The sequence below is a fragment of the Aethalodelphis obliquidens genome, unplaced genomic scaffold (assembly GCF_003676395.1).
Source record: "Aethalodelphis obliquidens isolate GAN/ISIS:26980383/991018 unplaced genomic scaffold, ASM367639v1 scaffold90, whole genome shotgun sequence".
NCBI classification, from domain to species: domain Eukaryota; kingdom Metazoa; phylum Chordata; class Mammalia; order Artiodactyla; family Delphinidae; genus Aethalodelphis; species Aethalodelphis obliquidens.
In genome coordinates, this window is record NW_020838034.1 from 5,238,546 (window position 1) to 5,254,079 (window position 15,534).

Sequence of the window (15,534 nt, forward strand, 5' to 3'; positions counted from 1 at the left end):
AAGGGGCAGTGACATGGCACACTGGGGGAAGAGGATGGCGAAAGCAAAGAGAAGGGCTGTGAAATCCAAAGCAGCAGCAGCCTGAGCCTCTTCTAGGGGCAGTGTAGACTCAAGAAAGGATGGGCTCACCTGAGGCTTCCTGAGGGGTCTCTGCCAGGCTGGAACTGAAGTGAAGCCGGGGCGCTCCTGGAGGTGGCACAGACACTGATGGGGCTCAGACCTTGTCCCCGGGCCACGCTCTGCCGGAGTTGAGGAGAGACCTCTTAGGCTGGAGATGATAACAGATCATCTTCTTCCTTCCCTCTTTCAGTATGGCTAAGGATCTGGGGGAGGAAAGTCCCTGGGGTAGAAGGGAAGTGAGAGCTGCCATGCTGGGCCTGGGCAGAGGGGCAGAGCTAGGAGACAGAGCCGAGCGAGCGTGGCTCTGCAAGTTGTCTATATTTGCATGCTGAGCTCACTGCTGCTCTTTTTCTCCCCAGAAATACAATTACATCATGGTGGGGGGAAGGCGGGAGGGTGGTATATTTGGGAAAGGTGAGAGGAACACAAGGGGCCAGCTGGCATCATCCTGGAGAAGGAAGATCTGTGGCTCCAGAGCAGGCGAAGGGGGCCCCCATTTTGCTTCTTGCCCCTACTCCTTCCTCCTCCCCCACCTTCCAAGGTGGATAAATCTGAGCTGTCTTTTACTACGGCTCCCCTGACCCATAAGGGGAAAAGGTTTTTACAAATACTGAGTCAAGCATCTAAGAGGATCCAGAGGCCAAAGGACTTCCAAACCCTTAAACCCTAACTTACTCTTTGCCTCCCAGGGTCCCAGCCACTGTGGTCACCGAAAGGTCGTAAGGGAAGGAGTGTGTCCCTTTGGGAAGAATTAAATCTGAGAATTGGGGCTCGCTGTTTAGGGGAGGAGGCGTCGTCGCTACTCCAGCCCTCCCGCACTTCTGCCCCCGTCCCAGGAGTCTTCCAGAACCCCAGCCCCCTGCTGCCTCCCCACCCCCTCTCCCGCCGCTCCCCGCCCCCCGCCCCTCCCCGGCTCTGACATCACGGGCCAGCCGGGTGGGGTGAGGCGGCGCTGGGCTCGGGCTCCGGCTCCGCGGGCGGAAGAGGCGGCGGCGGCAGCAGAAGCGGCGGCGGCGGCGGCGGCGGCGGCGGGAGCCGAGGAGGAGGTTCCGGACGCTGCTCAGGAACCGGGGACGCCGGAGTGCCCGCTCCCCGAGCGCTCAGCCCCGGAGGCGGTGAGAGGGCCGAGAGGGGAAGTGTCGCGGGGAGGGGCAGATTTGAGGATCTGGGCTTGGAGGGGCGTCGATCCGGGACGCCTGGGGACAGATGCGGAGCGTGGGGGCCCCGGAGGGGTCCGCTCCGTGTCAGGCCCCACGGGCTCCGTCTCTGTCGGTGCGCTCCGAGCGCGGTGTGTGCTGGAAGCGGCGTGGCTCCGGCCGCCCGTTCCACTCTGACCAGCAGTTTGGGAGTCGGACCGGGGCCTGGGGATTAGGATGGAGCCTGCTTCCCGCCCAGCCGGCTCGGCCGGGCCAGCTCCCGCCCCTCCCTCCCGTTCTCTGGCTTCGGACTCGCCTGGGCTGGCGGTCTCCCGGCCCAGCCCTGCCTCAGTTCCGCCGGCAGCCGCCCCTGCTCCGAGGGCTCAAACCCGGCAGCTGGCACCACGTGCCCTCACCCAGTCCTCTGCACCTGGGGTAGATAGAGGTGGGATTGTCGAAGGCTTGTCCGGAGGGAAGGAGTCGGGAGCTGGGGGGTGTACAGGAGAGAAGTAGCTAACGTAAAGCCCCTAATTAATTTCATATAATCTGTATCAAAACTGACAGGGACACACACACCTACAAGAGACACGCCAGCACACACGGTGACACACACCCATGTGACTCTTACACACATCGACTGCACACAGCAAATCACAAAGGGCCCTGCGCTACGCATCCAAGCTCCCACCTCACTCCCACTGTCTCCCATGTGCAAGTCTCCTGGCAGAATATCAGTCTAACAGGACAGCTGAGTGGGGGCCACCGTCCCCAAGTCCACCCTAATTTTCTGGACCTCTTCTCCCAGCCCTGGGCTTCAGATCGCCCCTCTTTAAAACAGTGAGAAAACATGGTAGAAAATCCTGGTCTCAATCCAGGACCGGGAGACAGGATCTTGAGGGCGAGTGAGCCTGGTGCTTTGAATCCGGGTGAGTAGTGAGGGTAGGGGCTGCTGGTGGCCTCTCTTGCTGGGTCCAGTTGGAGCTTAGGGTGCTAGGAGTGGCTGGCTTCTGGGCATCTGAGTGGCCAAGGGATGGAGGGGGGATGGAAGAAAGGGAGAGAGAGAAAAAGAAAGAATGAGTATGAGTCAGCCAAGGATGGAGGCCCAAGTCAGAGAGAGAGAATGAGGGGAATGTGTGTGAGAGGCAGACAGACATCAAGAGAGGGACACAGAGGGACAGAGATACAGTCAGGGAATGGGGAGGGGAAGGAAGTGAGAGTCAGAGATGGTCAAATGAGTGGGCAGAGTGCTGGGGAATGGACGACAGAGGCTCAGAAATTAGGGAGGATGAAAGCAGGATGGTGGTGAGACCACTGGGAGTTAGGGGAAACATGCTGAATATGTGTGTTTTGTTTCCCTATGTGTCTGGCCTCCAGGCTGTCAGAGCGATTAGCTTTAATTGCTCTTCCCTTTGTGGTTAAACACTCCATTGGGGAAATTGCCAGAGATGCCCTAGGCTGCCAGCTGCCCTGGTTGCCTACTTCCTCACTTCCCTGACACCTGTGCCCATCATGTGTGCGTGTGTTGTCATGCATGAAGAAGAGGACCAGAGTCACACCCTGCTATGCCATCCCCTCACTCTTTCACACAGAGCCTCCCCCACAGTGCAATGGTGGACATCACCAACCTGTACACAGCCAACCAATCCAGGCCCCTCCCCGCTAAACTTACTCTATCTCTTTATAGCAGGGACACTCACTCCTTCCTAGTATAGCTGGTATAGTAGCTCTGAGTCCTGAAATAGGGACACCAAGTCACAGAACCCAGGAGCCCTAAGTATTCTTGGCTACCACCAGGTGGGATGGGATGAAAGCCCATTGAAAGGAAAGGAGGAAAAGAGAGACTGAAAGACTAGAGAGAGAGGTAATAGATGAGGAAGAGATAGAGAGATGGGGGAGAAACAGAAGGAGGAAGAGAGAGAATCAGATGAGTAGAGAGCAGTAGAGGCCCCATTCCCTCTCCTCTGCCCGGCCTGATCCAATGCCAGGTATCTTCTGATGCTCTCATCCTGGGTCCAATCCTTCTTCTCTTGACTAAGGGCAAAAGCTTAACCCTGTCTTTGTAGCCAGGGGTAACCCATTTTGCTTCTTGGACTGAACGTTTTGAGGTCCAGGTGTCCTATCCCACCCCCTCATTCCCAGGCTGACTCTGGAGCCTTAGAACCCTCTTCTTCCTACTTTACAGAAATAAAGGCATCCTCCCCCCACCCTCCCCCCAAAAAGCTGAATAGAAGCTATGGGAAGAAGTCAGTTGAGTATGATAGTAAAGAAATAATTAGGGACAAACTATAGGACTGCTTGAATTTGGGGCCCAGATAAAATTTAAAGTAGGAACCCTGCTCTCTCCCTTCCCAGCCCTCTGCTTTGCTGTGATCACCACCCTCCCACCCCAAACCCCAGGCAACAAGACTGACAGACTTGAGTGCCTACAGGCCGCCTCCTGCCCACTGCAGGATCTCCAGGTCCTTACAGTTCCCCTCAGCCTTAGGCAGCTGCAGCCGATGTGAGGGAGGGAGCAATAGCACCTCCTAATCCTCAGGCTTCTTAAATTTACTGAGGATTTGGAACCAAATGCTAGGGAGAGGATAATCATAAATTAATGTCCAAATGCACAGAAATTCTTTTGGTGCTACCACCTCCTCCACAGGTGGTCATCCCATTTTGCTAGGCTCTCAAAGTGTTCCCAGGGCCCGCCCCTTCCTCCCCCGGTGCCCGTGGAGCACCCACCTGTCATGCTCCCAACTACTCCCCTAGAAGGTCAGAATATAATCCTTACCTCCTGCCCCTCTTCCTCAGCATCCTCAGTTGGTTTGACTTTTGTCAGAGCCCCACCTGGGGCCAGCTCAGAAAGAGAGTGAGGAAGGAAGGAAGGAAGGTGTGAGGAAGCGGGGAGCAGAGCACAGAATGATCTGGGAGGGAAGGGGACTGACTTCCTGGCAGCCTCAGCCCCGGTTCCCGGTTCCTGCCCAAGTATCCTGTCCCAAGAGTGGCCTCCGCCCAGGCTGCCTGGTGTTCCCTGGGCAGCCTCTGCACTGTTCCAGAGGTCAGGAGGACTCTTCAGAGCTATGAGGGCAGGAGACTTCTCTATAGGCCCTATGGAATTCTAAATCTTGGGTGAGAAAAGCAACATGGAGGGTGAAGGAGCCAAGCTTCTGCCAAGCCCCACCTACCATGGCCAGACTACAACTGGACAATGGTTGACCAGGAAAGCTTGAGAACCAAGTAAGGAAATTTCCCCCAAACTCCCCTGCCCTTGCCCCTGCTGCCACACCCAGGCCTGGGCAAATGGGATCTCTCCAGGGAGGCAGGACACTAGGCTGCCTTTCCCTGCACCCTTACCGGGCCCTTCTCCTATCCCTTCTCTCTGTTCTTACTCCCCACTCCCCACATCCCTCCTATCCAGTGGTGTCATTGTCCTGACAACTGAATGGGGGGGGGCACCCAGAACTGAGGTTGCGATGGTAACCACTGAGCTGAGGCTGCAGCCTTCTCTTCGTGGACTCTGTGTGCTCCCTGTGCCCCTCCCCCGCCCCAAGGATTCCTCATTTGCAGGCTCAGTCTCTTTCCCTCTCCCAACACCAGTTCTCTTCCTCCATTCTCTAGGCTCCCCTTACCCTTCCTCTTTTCTCTGGATGTTAGCCTGTGATTATCTGCCTTCTTACACATACTCTTAGCTGGTCAGACACATACACACAGACCACATACACTCAAAGCCACACATCCAGTGCTGGCACGTACACATCCATTACCAGAACATCCAAACACACCCACAGATACCAGCACTGCCTCCTCCCTGTACCTGTGCCCACACCCAGGATCAGCATCCATACAGAGGGTTCTGGCACACACACATTCCCACCCCCATTTCTCTCAGGGGCCTCCTTGTATCTGTTTCACTCTCACAGAAAGCTCCTACTCACCGCCCCCAGCCTTTGTGGGTGGGTGTCTAATACACATTAATCCCTTCCCGCCCACCTCCCCTGTAAGTCTGTGTTTTCAATTCAGAGTCCTAAATCTTAACTCCTCCCAGGAGATATTCTCTCTCTCTCTCTCTCTCTCTCTCTCCCCCCCTCCTCCCACAGGATCTCTGTATTTACAAACTCTTCTTCTATGTGAAAGCAGGGCACTATGGTCCTAAAGTCTGTCCCATTTTCCAGCTAAGGGCTTGGTCGCAGGGTCTCCTCGACTGGGGCAGCCTTCTTGAGCGCATCTTGCCTCCTTCCCATGCTGCCCTTTTTTCTTCAGCTCTCTTCACACCCCACCTCCATTATTATCCCCATCTCTGAACCCTGTCCCCATCACTCCCCTTGTCTACATCCCCTTTTCTGTCCTTGGATTATCAGTGGAGGGGGGTGGGGGCTGAGCTCCAGAGCCTGCTGCTGTGACCTAGATTTCAAGGCGAGACGGTTCCTGGTGCTGACAGTCAGAGAGCATTGTTTCTGGCCCAGCCTGGCAGGGCCACCGCTGGGCCCTCTGTCTGGTTGCACCTGGGTGTGCACGTGAGCATGTGTATAAGTGCCTGTTTCTCGTGGGGCTCATGCTGGCCCTGCTGCCTGGCTTATTGTGTGTTTGTGTCACAGTGCCTGCCACCAAGGGAGGCTTGTTTGTTCTGGTCCAAGTAGGGGGCTGGGAATGGGGCCTCCTGGGTGCATGCTTCTCTCCCTGTTTCCCTGCATGTAGGTGGAAATAAGGAATATGGGGTGTGTCAACTAGTCCCTTTCTGCTATATTCCCGGCCCATTGTTGGGGTGATTTGTGGGCAGTCTCAGTCAAGTACAAGGTCATCTAGCTCCTTGCCCCACCCCTTAGTCTAGCCACAGAGTGTTTATGCCATAATTTACTTTTTAAAATGCTTTACTTTTTAATTATAAAAGAAATATATAGTCATTGTGGGGGAAAAAAAGCCCCTTTTTAAAACTCACCACTGGAGTTTCACATTTTATCAAATCCAGAAAGTTCATTCTAAGGTCTGACCTTCTTTCTTCCTGTCTTAGCCACAGTCCCTATCTTAGTGGAAGGAGGGCCTTGAATGTCCTCTCCTTTTTCACCTAAAAATCTTCATAGAAGAGGGATGGGGTGAAGGCCTAGATGAGATCCAGCCTTCCCCGGCCCCCTGTGGGAGGTCACGCTGAAGGTAGTGCCAGCGGGATGTTGATGCAAGCAGAAGTGGCAGCCCCCTTCCTGCCAGACTTTCCCAAAGCTGCGTCTGAACCCCTTCTCCCTGCCACCCAGCCAGCCTGGGAACTGGGCAGGGGGCCAGAGCCAGCCGCTTGGTATTCTTGGGCGCGGGGGCTGTAGGCATAGCACAAAGGCTAGGAGAAAGGGCTGTGTAGAGGCCCAGCAGCAATCAAGGGAGAAAATGGGCTCCGCAAAGGTGGGGGTAGCCCATTGCTTCACCCTCCCCACCCCCATCCCGAGACCTAATGACTGAATACAGGGCTGAGCATGGAGGGGCCAGGCAACTAGGCATCTATCCAAAATGAGTCATTAGTGGGGTGGTGGGGAGTTGAAGTGAGGGACCCCCTTTGCTTCTGGGAAAGAATGGAAGCTAGAACATGAGCTCCAATCAACCTCCCCCAGCCCCTTCCTTTTAGCTTCTCACTGCCACAGCAAGCCTCTCCCTGGTCGTTTTGGTGTGTTTTGTTTTGTTTGACAGGGGGAGGGGTTGCAGGTGGGTGGGGCGATTCTGGGGGGGGACTTGGAGACAGCGGGTGAGAGAGTCGGGAGCAGGTTGCTATGGTAACCGCCTCCTCAGTCGGGGAGCTGTTGCCAGGGTTACTGTTAGAGGGGGGAAAAGGAAGAAAAAAGATGGTGGGGAGAAGGAGGTGTGACTTTTCACTCTAGACTCCAGCCTGGCCCCTAGCTTCCCAGTTTCTTCCTGTCTACTCCTACCTCCCTTAGGTCTTCCTTTTCTTCCTCCAGTCCTAGCCTCCCCAACCTCTGTGTTCCAGGCACTTGCCTGGTAGGGTAGAGGAGAGGTGGGTAGTGCCAGTGAGTGAACCAAACCGTGAACCTCAAGCTCAGCCTCCTCTCCCTTTGTTCCCCCCAACCCCAGTCATGGCCGAGTACGGGACCCTCCTCCAGGACCTGACCAACAACATCACCCTTGAAGATCTGGAACAGCTCAAGTCAGCCTGCAAGGAGGACATCCCCAGTGAGAAGAGCGAGGAGATCACTACTGGCAGTGCCTGGTTTAGCTTCCTGGAGAGCCACAACAAGCTGGACAAAGGTGGGGGAGGGGGACACAGGCATCCTACCATCAGCCGTTCAGGCTCAGTTCATTCAGCAAACAGAAATGAGCTCAGAGCTCCTATACAAAGTGCACTCCTTTTTGACAAGGCAGGATAAGAGGGGTGCTCTAAGAGAGTAGAGGGGCTCTAGGGCAGTGGTCTTTACATTCTTCATGGTGCATTACATTCTTCAGTAAAAATATTATTCAGCAAAAAATGTTACTCAGATCCTACTGTGCTATTATCATATATATAATAAAACATTAAAATAGGACTTAAAGGTGATAAAACTTAAAACCACAAGTTCTAACATTTTCTTATTCACTTTTAGAGACCATTGCTCTGGAAAGGGCTTTGGGGAGGAACTGGTATTTAAGATGGCCCTGAAGGGCAAGTGGGATTTCAAAGGCAGGATCCAAAGGAGGACATGCTAGGCAGAGGAACATAGCATGTTTAGAAGTGGCTGGAAAGGTAAGTTAAGACTGTGTTGTGGAGGGCCTTGAGTGACAGGGTATTTGATAGGTGAGGTGAGTGCCCTGAGGGTGCTTCAGAGATACTAATCTGTAGCATGGAATGAAGGGAGGGAGGCTGAAGGAGGACATGCTACACTTAGGACAGGGGTCCCTAGCGGTCCTGTTAGGAACCGGGCCGCACAGCAAGAGGTGAGGAGTGGGCGCGAGTGAGCGAAGCTTCATCTACCGCTCGCTCCCCACTGCTCGAATTACAGCTTGAACCATCCCACCCCCGCCCACCCTGTCCATGGAAAAATTGTCTTCCACGGAACCGGTCCCTGGTGCTAAAAAGGTTGGGGACCACTGACTTAGGGGACTACTGCAGTAGAGGGGCAAGAAGGCATCTGCAATCTCCTAGAACTGGCCGACCCATGGACATCATCCCTCTGGTCATGTCTGTGCCTTCTCATTCAGAATTACCCTTCTCACTAGGCCCAGAATCTCTCCTGGGTTGTCTACAGATCCCACCCTTCTGGTCCTACATGTGCTGCTGGGAAATTCTGATGCTTGCTTGGAGGAAAAGTGAAAGAGGGACAGGGTGGATGTTGGGTATTTGGAAGCCCGGTTAATTTTTCTCTTCTCCCCTCCACTCAGTGTGGAACCTGGTATTTAACCTAAATCCCTCATTCTAAATCTGTAATCTAGAAACTTCACTCATCAATGATCTGCCCTTCCTGAGAAGAGTTCTCTACTGTCTTCTGGTGCTTTAGCTTTCTTTTCCTGGCTTAGCTGCCCCTCTTCTTCCAGTGTTGCCTCCTCCAGTAACCAATGTGAGCAACTCAGGCTTGGTTCCTGAAGCCTAATCCAGCAGTGTAGGGGAAGCTGACCTCTACAGCAGCTCTGATCCTCAGTCTCCTGCCTTCCTCCAGACAACCTCTCTTATATCGAGCACATCTTTGAGATCTCCCGCCGTCCTGACCTACTCACTATGGTGGTTGACTACAGAACCCGTGTTCTGAAGATCTCTGAGGAAGATGAGCTGGACACCAAGCTAACCCGTATCCCCAGTGCCAAGAAGTACAAAGGTAAGAGGCCATGCCTTTAATATGTACCTCTGCCCCTCCCATGGATTATCTGTGGAATACTTGAATTCTGGGAGAACAGAGGCTTATGATCAGTTAGCCTGCCTACTGCCTCCCGTGACTTCTGTCCCTGGACACATCCCTTTTTGCCCCCAGACATTATCCGGCAGCCCTCTGAGGAAGAGATCATCAAATTGGCTCCTCCACCGAAGAAAGCCTGAGCAAGGGGGAGGAAGAGGAGGAAGGTTGGACCTTCATCAGACCATTCTCTTCCCCCATCCTCCAGGGGAGGGGGCAAGGGCATCCCCCCCCCCATCTACCCACTTACTAACCTGGTCCTAACCCCCTTACTGTGCGCGTGTGTGTGCGTGTGCGCACGCTCTGGCTGTCTGTCTATATGTCTAGCTCATCTAGTTCCTCCTCCTTGTGAGGGGATGGGGGTCAGGGGCTGGGGGTGGGGGAGCTCAGTTTCCCCACTCTAGGGGGAGTTGGGGGCTATTTCTATGCAAATAGAAATGGGCACATTCCTCCTACTTCCCTTTCCTCCACTCTTCCCCCACCTCTCTAAAGTGTGGGAGCAGAAAAGGGCCTGTATTTTCCTACAATGAGGCGGCGAGGTAGGAGTGAGGCATGGGAGAGGTGGGTGAATCGAATGAAAAGCAGTGAGAGGGAAGATGAAGAGGCTACCCAACCCCCACCTGGAAGGGGCAAAGAAAAGCCAGAGTTTGTGTTTGTACCCCAAAGCTGGACTGGCTCAGGAGTCCAGTTTCCAGTAGTTCCTCAGGTTGGAGGGCCTGGGCACCAGCAGGTCCCTTTTTGCTCCCCTCTCATGGGCCTACGGTGGGTATGAGCCAGGGACCTAAAGAGAGAGGATCACTGGATCCTTCCCTGGCCCCAAAGTTCAAACCCCATGGAGAACCCAGCATTAGATACCCCCCACCCACCTCTGCTCTGGAGAGACTGTGCTGGGAACACACCCCATCACTGAGCCTGAGTGGGGATGAAGGCAGAGAGGAGTTCCCTGTTCCACTCCTTTATTCCTACTCAGACTGTTGCACAGGAGTCCCCTGAACCTAGGGAGGTTGGGGAATCGAGATCCTTAGGTTTTAACTCCAATCCTGCTCCCACTTACAGAGTCCCTACGTGGTTATTGCAGGCAACCTTCCCTCTCTCCATGATCTAGAACCCCCTCTCCCCCAAGCCAGAAAGAAGGGAAGAAGCTAACTACAGTGTTTTCCGTTGCACTGATCCCCAATTCAGTCCAGGAGGGGACTCGGTAACCCCTCTCCCTCAATATCCTGGCACCTTGGGCTTATGAACCCCTCCTAGCCAAATCACTAGAGTACAGTGACCCCAGCCTCCTGCCTGTCCCAAGATAGCCATCCCCACCCTGACCGTGCTAACTGTGTGTACATATATATTCTACATATATGTATATTAAACCCGCACTGCCATGTCTGCCCTTTTTTGTGGTGTCTGGCATTAACTTATTGTCTAGGCCAGGACGGGGGTGGAAGGGGAATGCCACAGTGAAGGGAGTGGCAGAGTCAAATTGCTACATAGTCAAAACAAAAAAAACTTTTTTAAACTTTCAATTCACATGCAATCTCAAGAGGCTATTTAGAGAAAGTTTAAGCTAGGAGCTTCTAGGATGTGGGAGCAAAACTTTAGTGGAGGGGAGAGCTGGCTACTGGAAGAGGGAAGAAGCCAGACTGGTTGGAGAGCACCCTCTAATCCTAGCCTAGCCCAGCCCAACCTGCCTGTCCCCTCTGGCCACTGCTGCGGACACCTGCCTTAACACATACACCTCGAGTACTCCACAGTTTTGCCTTAAAGGACCTTCCCAAGTTTCCCCAGTCCTGTCTGGCTTCTCCCACAAGGAGAGAGAGATACTTGTAGAATTGGGAGGGGGATAAAGAGCAGGAATTATCCTTCCAAGCCAGGATATGTTATGTGAGAACAAGTCTGAGAGAGAAAGGAGGTGGAGGGAGGGAATATATTATAAAGAGCCTTCCTTTGAAGAGAGAAGAGGATGAGATGGGAGAAGGGAGACAGGGTCATTTTCAGCGGAGTCTAGCAATTTCTCTGTAAGGCAAAATAATCTAAAACGACTAACCTGCCCTCCTGCCCCTTATACTGCTGTGAGATTGCCCCTATCCTGTGCTCCTCTGTCTGCAGTGTGCACGGCCTTGTTCTAACCCTGGAATAAAGGTGATTGTACTGTACCTAACTGATTCTAAATTTGTGTGAATGACCGGGATTTTTAAGCCTTTGGATGACTGGGGAGGGAGAGCAAAATTTACGCCCAAATCCTTAACTGCAGCCTGGAAGAGGCCAGGAAAATACCCCTAGTAGGATCTCTGCCCTCTCTCATTTTCTAAGTATCACTGAACTGTGGGGCCTATTCCACTTCCACAGTCTCCCACTGGAGCCCAACCACTGGAAACATGGATATCCCAGACTGGACTTCCTAAAATTGTAATAAGACCAGGGCCAGGCACCTATACTGAAAGGAACAAAAATAGCCCATCATGAATGAATGGCTCACATATCACACACACAGCAGCAGTCGGGGGGTGGGGGGGGGGAAAAAGCTTTACTGAGAGAAAATACACAACAAATTCCAGAGTGCATGGTTTCAGCCCACTCCATCACCCCACCAGCGATAAGAACACAGACCACTCACAGTCACCACACATTCACTACCTCAGGGAGGAAGTACAGCAGCTAACATCTGGTCTGAGAGCTGCTAGGAAAAGGGGCAGGAGGAAGGAGTATCTGGGAATTCCACCCTTTCACTCCTCCCTTCCTTCCTGGCCTGTTCTAGTAGAATCTGACTGTCCCAGGATGCAGAATTCCTGGTTGGGGGCAAAGAAAACAAAGAAAACAAAAGCATTTAAGGGCAAGAATGCAACTGGGACTTTGATAATTAGTGACCAGTGATACAATAGGTGTCTGAGCCCCAGCCACCTTACTCAATCCTTAGATTAATGACTTGTCCTTCAATCCCAAGATAGGAAAAGGTGGACAAGGTATAAAGTCAAACCCAGGAGGTCTTTCCCTATACTCTTCCATTAGGAAGGGAGTTGGTGTGGAGTTGGATAGTTTAAAGAATCAAGCAGCTAAAGCTAAGAGTGAGTGTGTCTTCTGTCACACACAGTATTAGGAGAGACGGTCTGCAGTGGCAGAACCCTTCCTGAAGTCACAGTTCAGTCAAGTTTTGAAGATGAGCCAGTCTCTGGTTAGCAGAGCCATCCTGGGAACCCCCACAAGACTTAAGCAGAGGTAGGATATCTGGAGCAAAGAGATGAAAGGGGCTTCCCAACCCTGAAACCATGGTAGGAAAGCAGGAAAGGGCAGAATTCAGGATCCTTCCATTCTTGAGCCTCCTAAAACATAAGGGTTAAGCCCTAATCTCCAGTAGCCGTGCACAGAGGGTAGGCTGACCCCAGGTGATACCTCCACATCATTACTCTCACTCACTCTCTCCTGTAAGTCCCTTTATTGCAGTCATAGAGAATATATAGGTATTTAAACTTCAACAATAATTTTAACATGATACATCCAATTTTGACTTGCTTTTTAATATATTTATAGATATAAAATTAGGCCTCTAACAGTGATAGGGACAGGGAGATTGCTGCCACCAAACAACTTTTTTTTTTTTTTAAGTAACAGAAGAGGTAACCACCTTCCTATTCTTCCACTTCTGTCCCTCCTCCCACCTCCCCCCAACCTCCCTCACCAGACCTACTGAGGGGGTGATGGGATGAAGAGAAGAGAGTGAAGGATACATAATCAAGTGCAAAACACTGTGATAAGTACAGAGAATGAATGGGGTGGAAAAGAAAGTGAAGAGTGTGGGATGGTTAGGGGCTCTAAGGACTCCCCAGAAAAACAGGATCCTGGGATGGGGTTGCTTGCTCAGGGGGAAGAAAAAACAATGCAACTGTCATAGAATTTTAAAAAATAAAGAAAATAAAGTCAAAAACCTAAACCAAAGAGAGAGTGGCATTTCTACCACCCCCAGTCTGGCCCCTTGGTACTGAACAGCCAGTTATCCCCCCACCCCCCACCCAAGAAACAAGGGAGATCAAAGAAAAGGAAACCCCATTCCCTACCCCAAACCAGTTAACAAAATAGGCTCCCCCCTCCCAAAAAAAAAAGGCTTTGGGGAGAGGCCATTTCTGCCAAGTCCTATGCACCTCTCCATGGAACCCCATTCCAGGGCTCAATTCCCACTTCTAGATGCTCTGTAGGTTTGCTCCCCTCTGGCTTGTCCTCCTGGGATGTCTTTTTTTTTTCTTTTTTTTCTTTTCTTTTCTTTTTTTTTTTTTAAATCTAAAGCAAAAAAGTCCAAAGTGCGTTTCTGCTGAATGTTAGAGCCTGGGACAGGAAAGGGCTGCCCAGGCAGGATCGGGTTGGCAGCCCCAGCCTGCCCCTCCTGGGTACGAGGCCTCAGGATGGCATGCACTGCACCCGGTCAGGGCCCTCCTCCTCGTCCGATGTATCTGAGGAGCTGGGAGACTCATCCGAGTCTGCGTCTGTGGCCCCAACCCCAGGTTCTCGCCAGCGCTGTAGGATGGGAAAGGCTTATTAGTAATTTCCCTGGAACAAGGACAAGCCTGTTAGGTCTTAGCTATAATTTACATGCTCTAGGCCAGGGGTCGGCAGAATTTTTCTTAAAGGGCCAGACAGTAAATATTTTAGACTCATGGGCCGTATCTCTGTCACAACTATTCAACTCTGCTGTTGTAGCATGAAAGCAGCCAGACAACACATAAATGAATGGGTGTGGCTGTAGTCTAATAAAACTTTATTTAGAAAAAGCAGGCACTTGCCCAAACTGCCACAGTATGCTAACCCCTGCCCTAGGCCTCTTGTGTCACAAGAGAAAAGACAGAAGACACCTGAGATGACTTATTTCTTCTCAACTCCTTCCCCACCCTCATGCCTTTGCCTTTTTGAAGACAACCCTGTGCATGCGTGGTGATGGAGAACACTAAGCAGACACCAGCTATTTCTGCTAGTGGCTCTTCCAAGGCTACATCAAAGCTCTGATGGGGATGGGGAATAATGCATAGGAAACCCAACTAACTCCACTTGATTCCTCCTAAAGCAGCGAGAAGTATGCCCTGGAACATTTTACCCTCTTGAGAGGGTCACTGCCCTTGGGAGCTCACTTCCCACTCCAGCTTACCCGGTGATGGCGTCTTTGTCTCAGGTGATGCATGAGGAACCAGAGCATGTGGCTATCAAATAGGTCGGTGTGGTGTAAGCTATCTTCATCCCGTTCCCGCTTGTTCTTCTTAATCACCTGGAACCAAAAAGGGTTGGGGAAGTGGGTAATGAATAGGAACCCTGGACCTGATCAGAAAAGGCTGGTGTTCTAGCCCAGTAAAATCTTCCCTTAGAAACTACTGAGCTGGGGTATAGCTAGATTCGACTAAGAAAGGATGCCCCAGGTTCATCCACTGAGAAGATGGATGATTCTTCCTAAAGATGTCCCCTCTACCATGAACTAGATGCACTTCAAAGCTGCACCCTGGACCCCCGGACTGGGACTGTTCCTAGAGAGGCAATGACAGGAATGTGGGGGAGGGTGTTAGAGCAGTGCCTTTAAAGAACTGTACAGCAAGTTATTCCTTCCTATGACAATGAAAACTCCTAACAGTATGTGGATAAGCAGAAAGAAGAAATCTATAGTCAGCTACTTACATCCTTTAACCCTGTAAGTTCAGTGGAAGTTTCAGCTGTGGGTGCCCAGATCTTGACATCATGGTCTAGGCCACTGGTTGCCAGCACAGGCAGGTGAGGGTGGGGCTCAAGACAGTTTACCTGGTCAGGAGTAAAGGAAAACATAGGCTCAGGGGTATGTGGCAATACGGTTTAAAAACCACTACTCACCTTGAAACAAACAACTGTCCTTGATAAAAGTTAAGACAGCTGCTGGGAAGACAGGCCCACCCATCATAAGCCTAGGCTAAAGGGCCCTCGGGGTGAAAGAAACACTGGACGCAGACTGGAGATAAGACCAGGCCTATCTCTCACTTCCTAGGTTTAGGTAGGGGTGGCCTCATCCTGAGATATAGCTCTAGGGGTGGGCGGGTGACTGGCCAAGCATACTGCTGGCTTCACAAAAAGGCAGTGAGGTTCAGATGACCTCATTCTCTCCAGCTTCCAAAGCTGCAACTTGCCCCAGTCTGGAAAAAAACATCTCAGTGGCTTTCACCAAGTGGCAAATACATTTTTAAAAATGAAGAAAGCAGCAGCTGCTGCTGAGCCCCCAGAGAAGACTCAGAGAACAATTACATTCCACTGTTTATAAGAACTGGAAGAAGGCACAGGCTGGGAAGAGGCTGAGCCTGAAACATAGTAGGGTAGTGGAGACACATATCTGCTTGAGAACCCTGCACACCCCAGGAGACAGCATTCTGCTGCCTGCCATGAAAGCACAACAGGCTCAGCTATAGGACAGCACAGTACAGTGAGGCAGCTTCCTTGGGCACCCACAGCCT

At 52.1% G+C, this 15,534-nt stretch overlaps 2 protein-coding genes across 12 annotated transcripts in view; one reads left to right on the forward strand and one right to left on the reverse strand.

Moving 5' to 3' along the window:
- Positions 1–1,080: 1,080 nt before the first annotated feature.
- On the forward strand, positions 1,081–11,241 carry PEA15 (proliferation and apoptosis adaptor protein 15). Of its 2 annotated transcripts, none has more exons than XM_027095128.1 (4): positions 1,081–1,235; positions 7,308–7,481; positions 8,864–9,019; positions 9,173–11,241. In XM_027095128.1, exons 2-4 carry the CDS (start codon positions 7,310–7,312, stop codon positions 9,235–9,237), a joined length of 393 nt encoding a protein of 130 aa, XP_026950929.1. In that variant the 5' UTR covers positions 1,081–1,235; positions 7,308–7,309; the 3' UTR covers positions 9,238–11,241. The 2 variants fall into 2 exon arrangements, with proteins under 2 accessions (XP_026950929.1, XP_026950930.1); XM_027095129.1 differs by lacking the exon at positions 1,081–1,235 and adding an exon at positions 3,173–4,433 and having other exon boundaries at positions 7,299–7,481.
- Positions 11,242–11,596: 355 nt separating this feature from the next.
- Positions 11,597–15,534, reverse strand: part of DCAF8 (DDB1 and CUL4 associated factor 8) — a 45,588-nt gene continuing 41,650 nt past the window's right edge. For all 10 annotated transcript variants that reach the window (XM_027095125.1, XM_027095117.1, XM_027095124.1 and 7 more), the window contains 3 exons: positions 14,735–14,854; positions 14,217–14,333; positions 11,597–13,591 (listed from right to left, as the gene is read on the reverse strand). In XM_027095125.1, coding sequence (XP_026950926.1) covers positions 13,475–13,591; positions 14,217–14,333; positions 14,735–14,854 — 354 coding nt within the window. In that variant the 3' untranslated portion in view covers positions 11,597–13,474. The remainder of the gene's footprint in view (positions 13,592–14,216; positions 14,334–14,734; positions 14,855–15,534) is intronic.

Bases quoted from the DNA above. Each gene is read 5' to 3' on its own strand.
- PEA15 (XM_027095129.1), top strand. From the start codon at position 4,382: ATGGAGGGTGAAGGAGCCAAGCTTCTGCCAAGCCCCACCTACCATGGC. The intron at 7,482-8,863 runs GTGGGGGAGGGG...GCCTTCCTCCAG, and splicing joins CCACAACAAGCTGGACAAAG to ACAACCTCTCTTATATCGAG. The intron at 9,020-9,172 runs GTAAGAGGCCAT...TTTTGCCCCCAG, and splicing joins CAGTGCCAAGAAGTACAAAG to ACATTATCCGGCAGCCCTCT.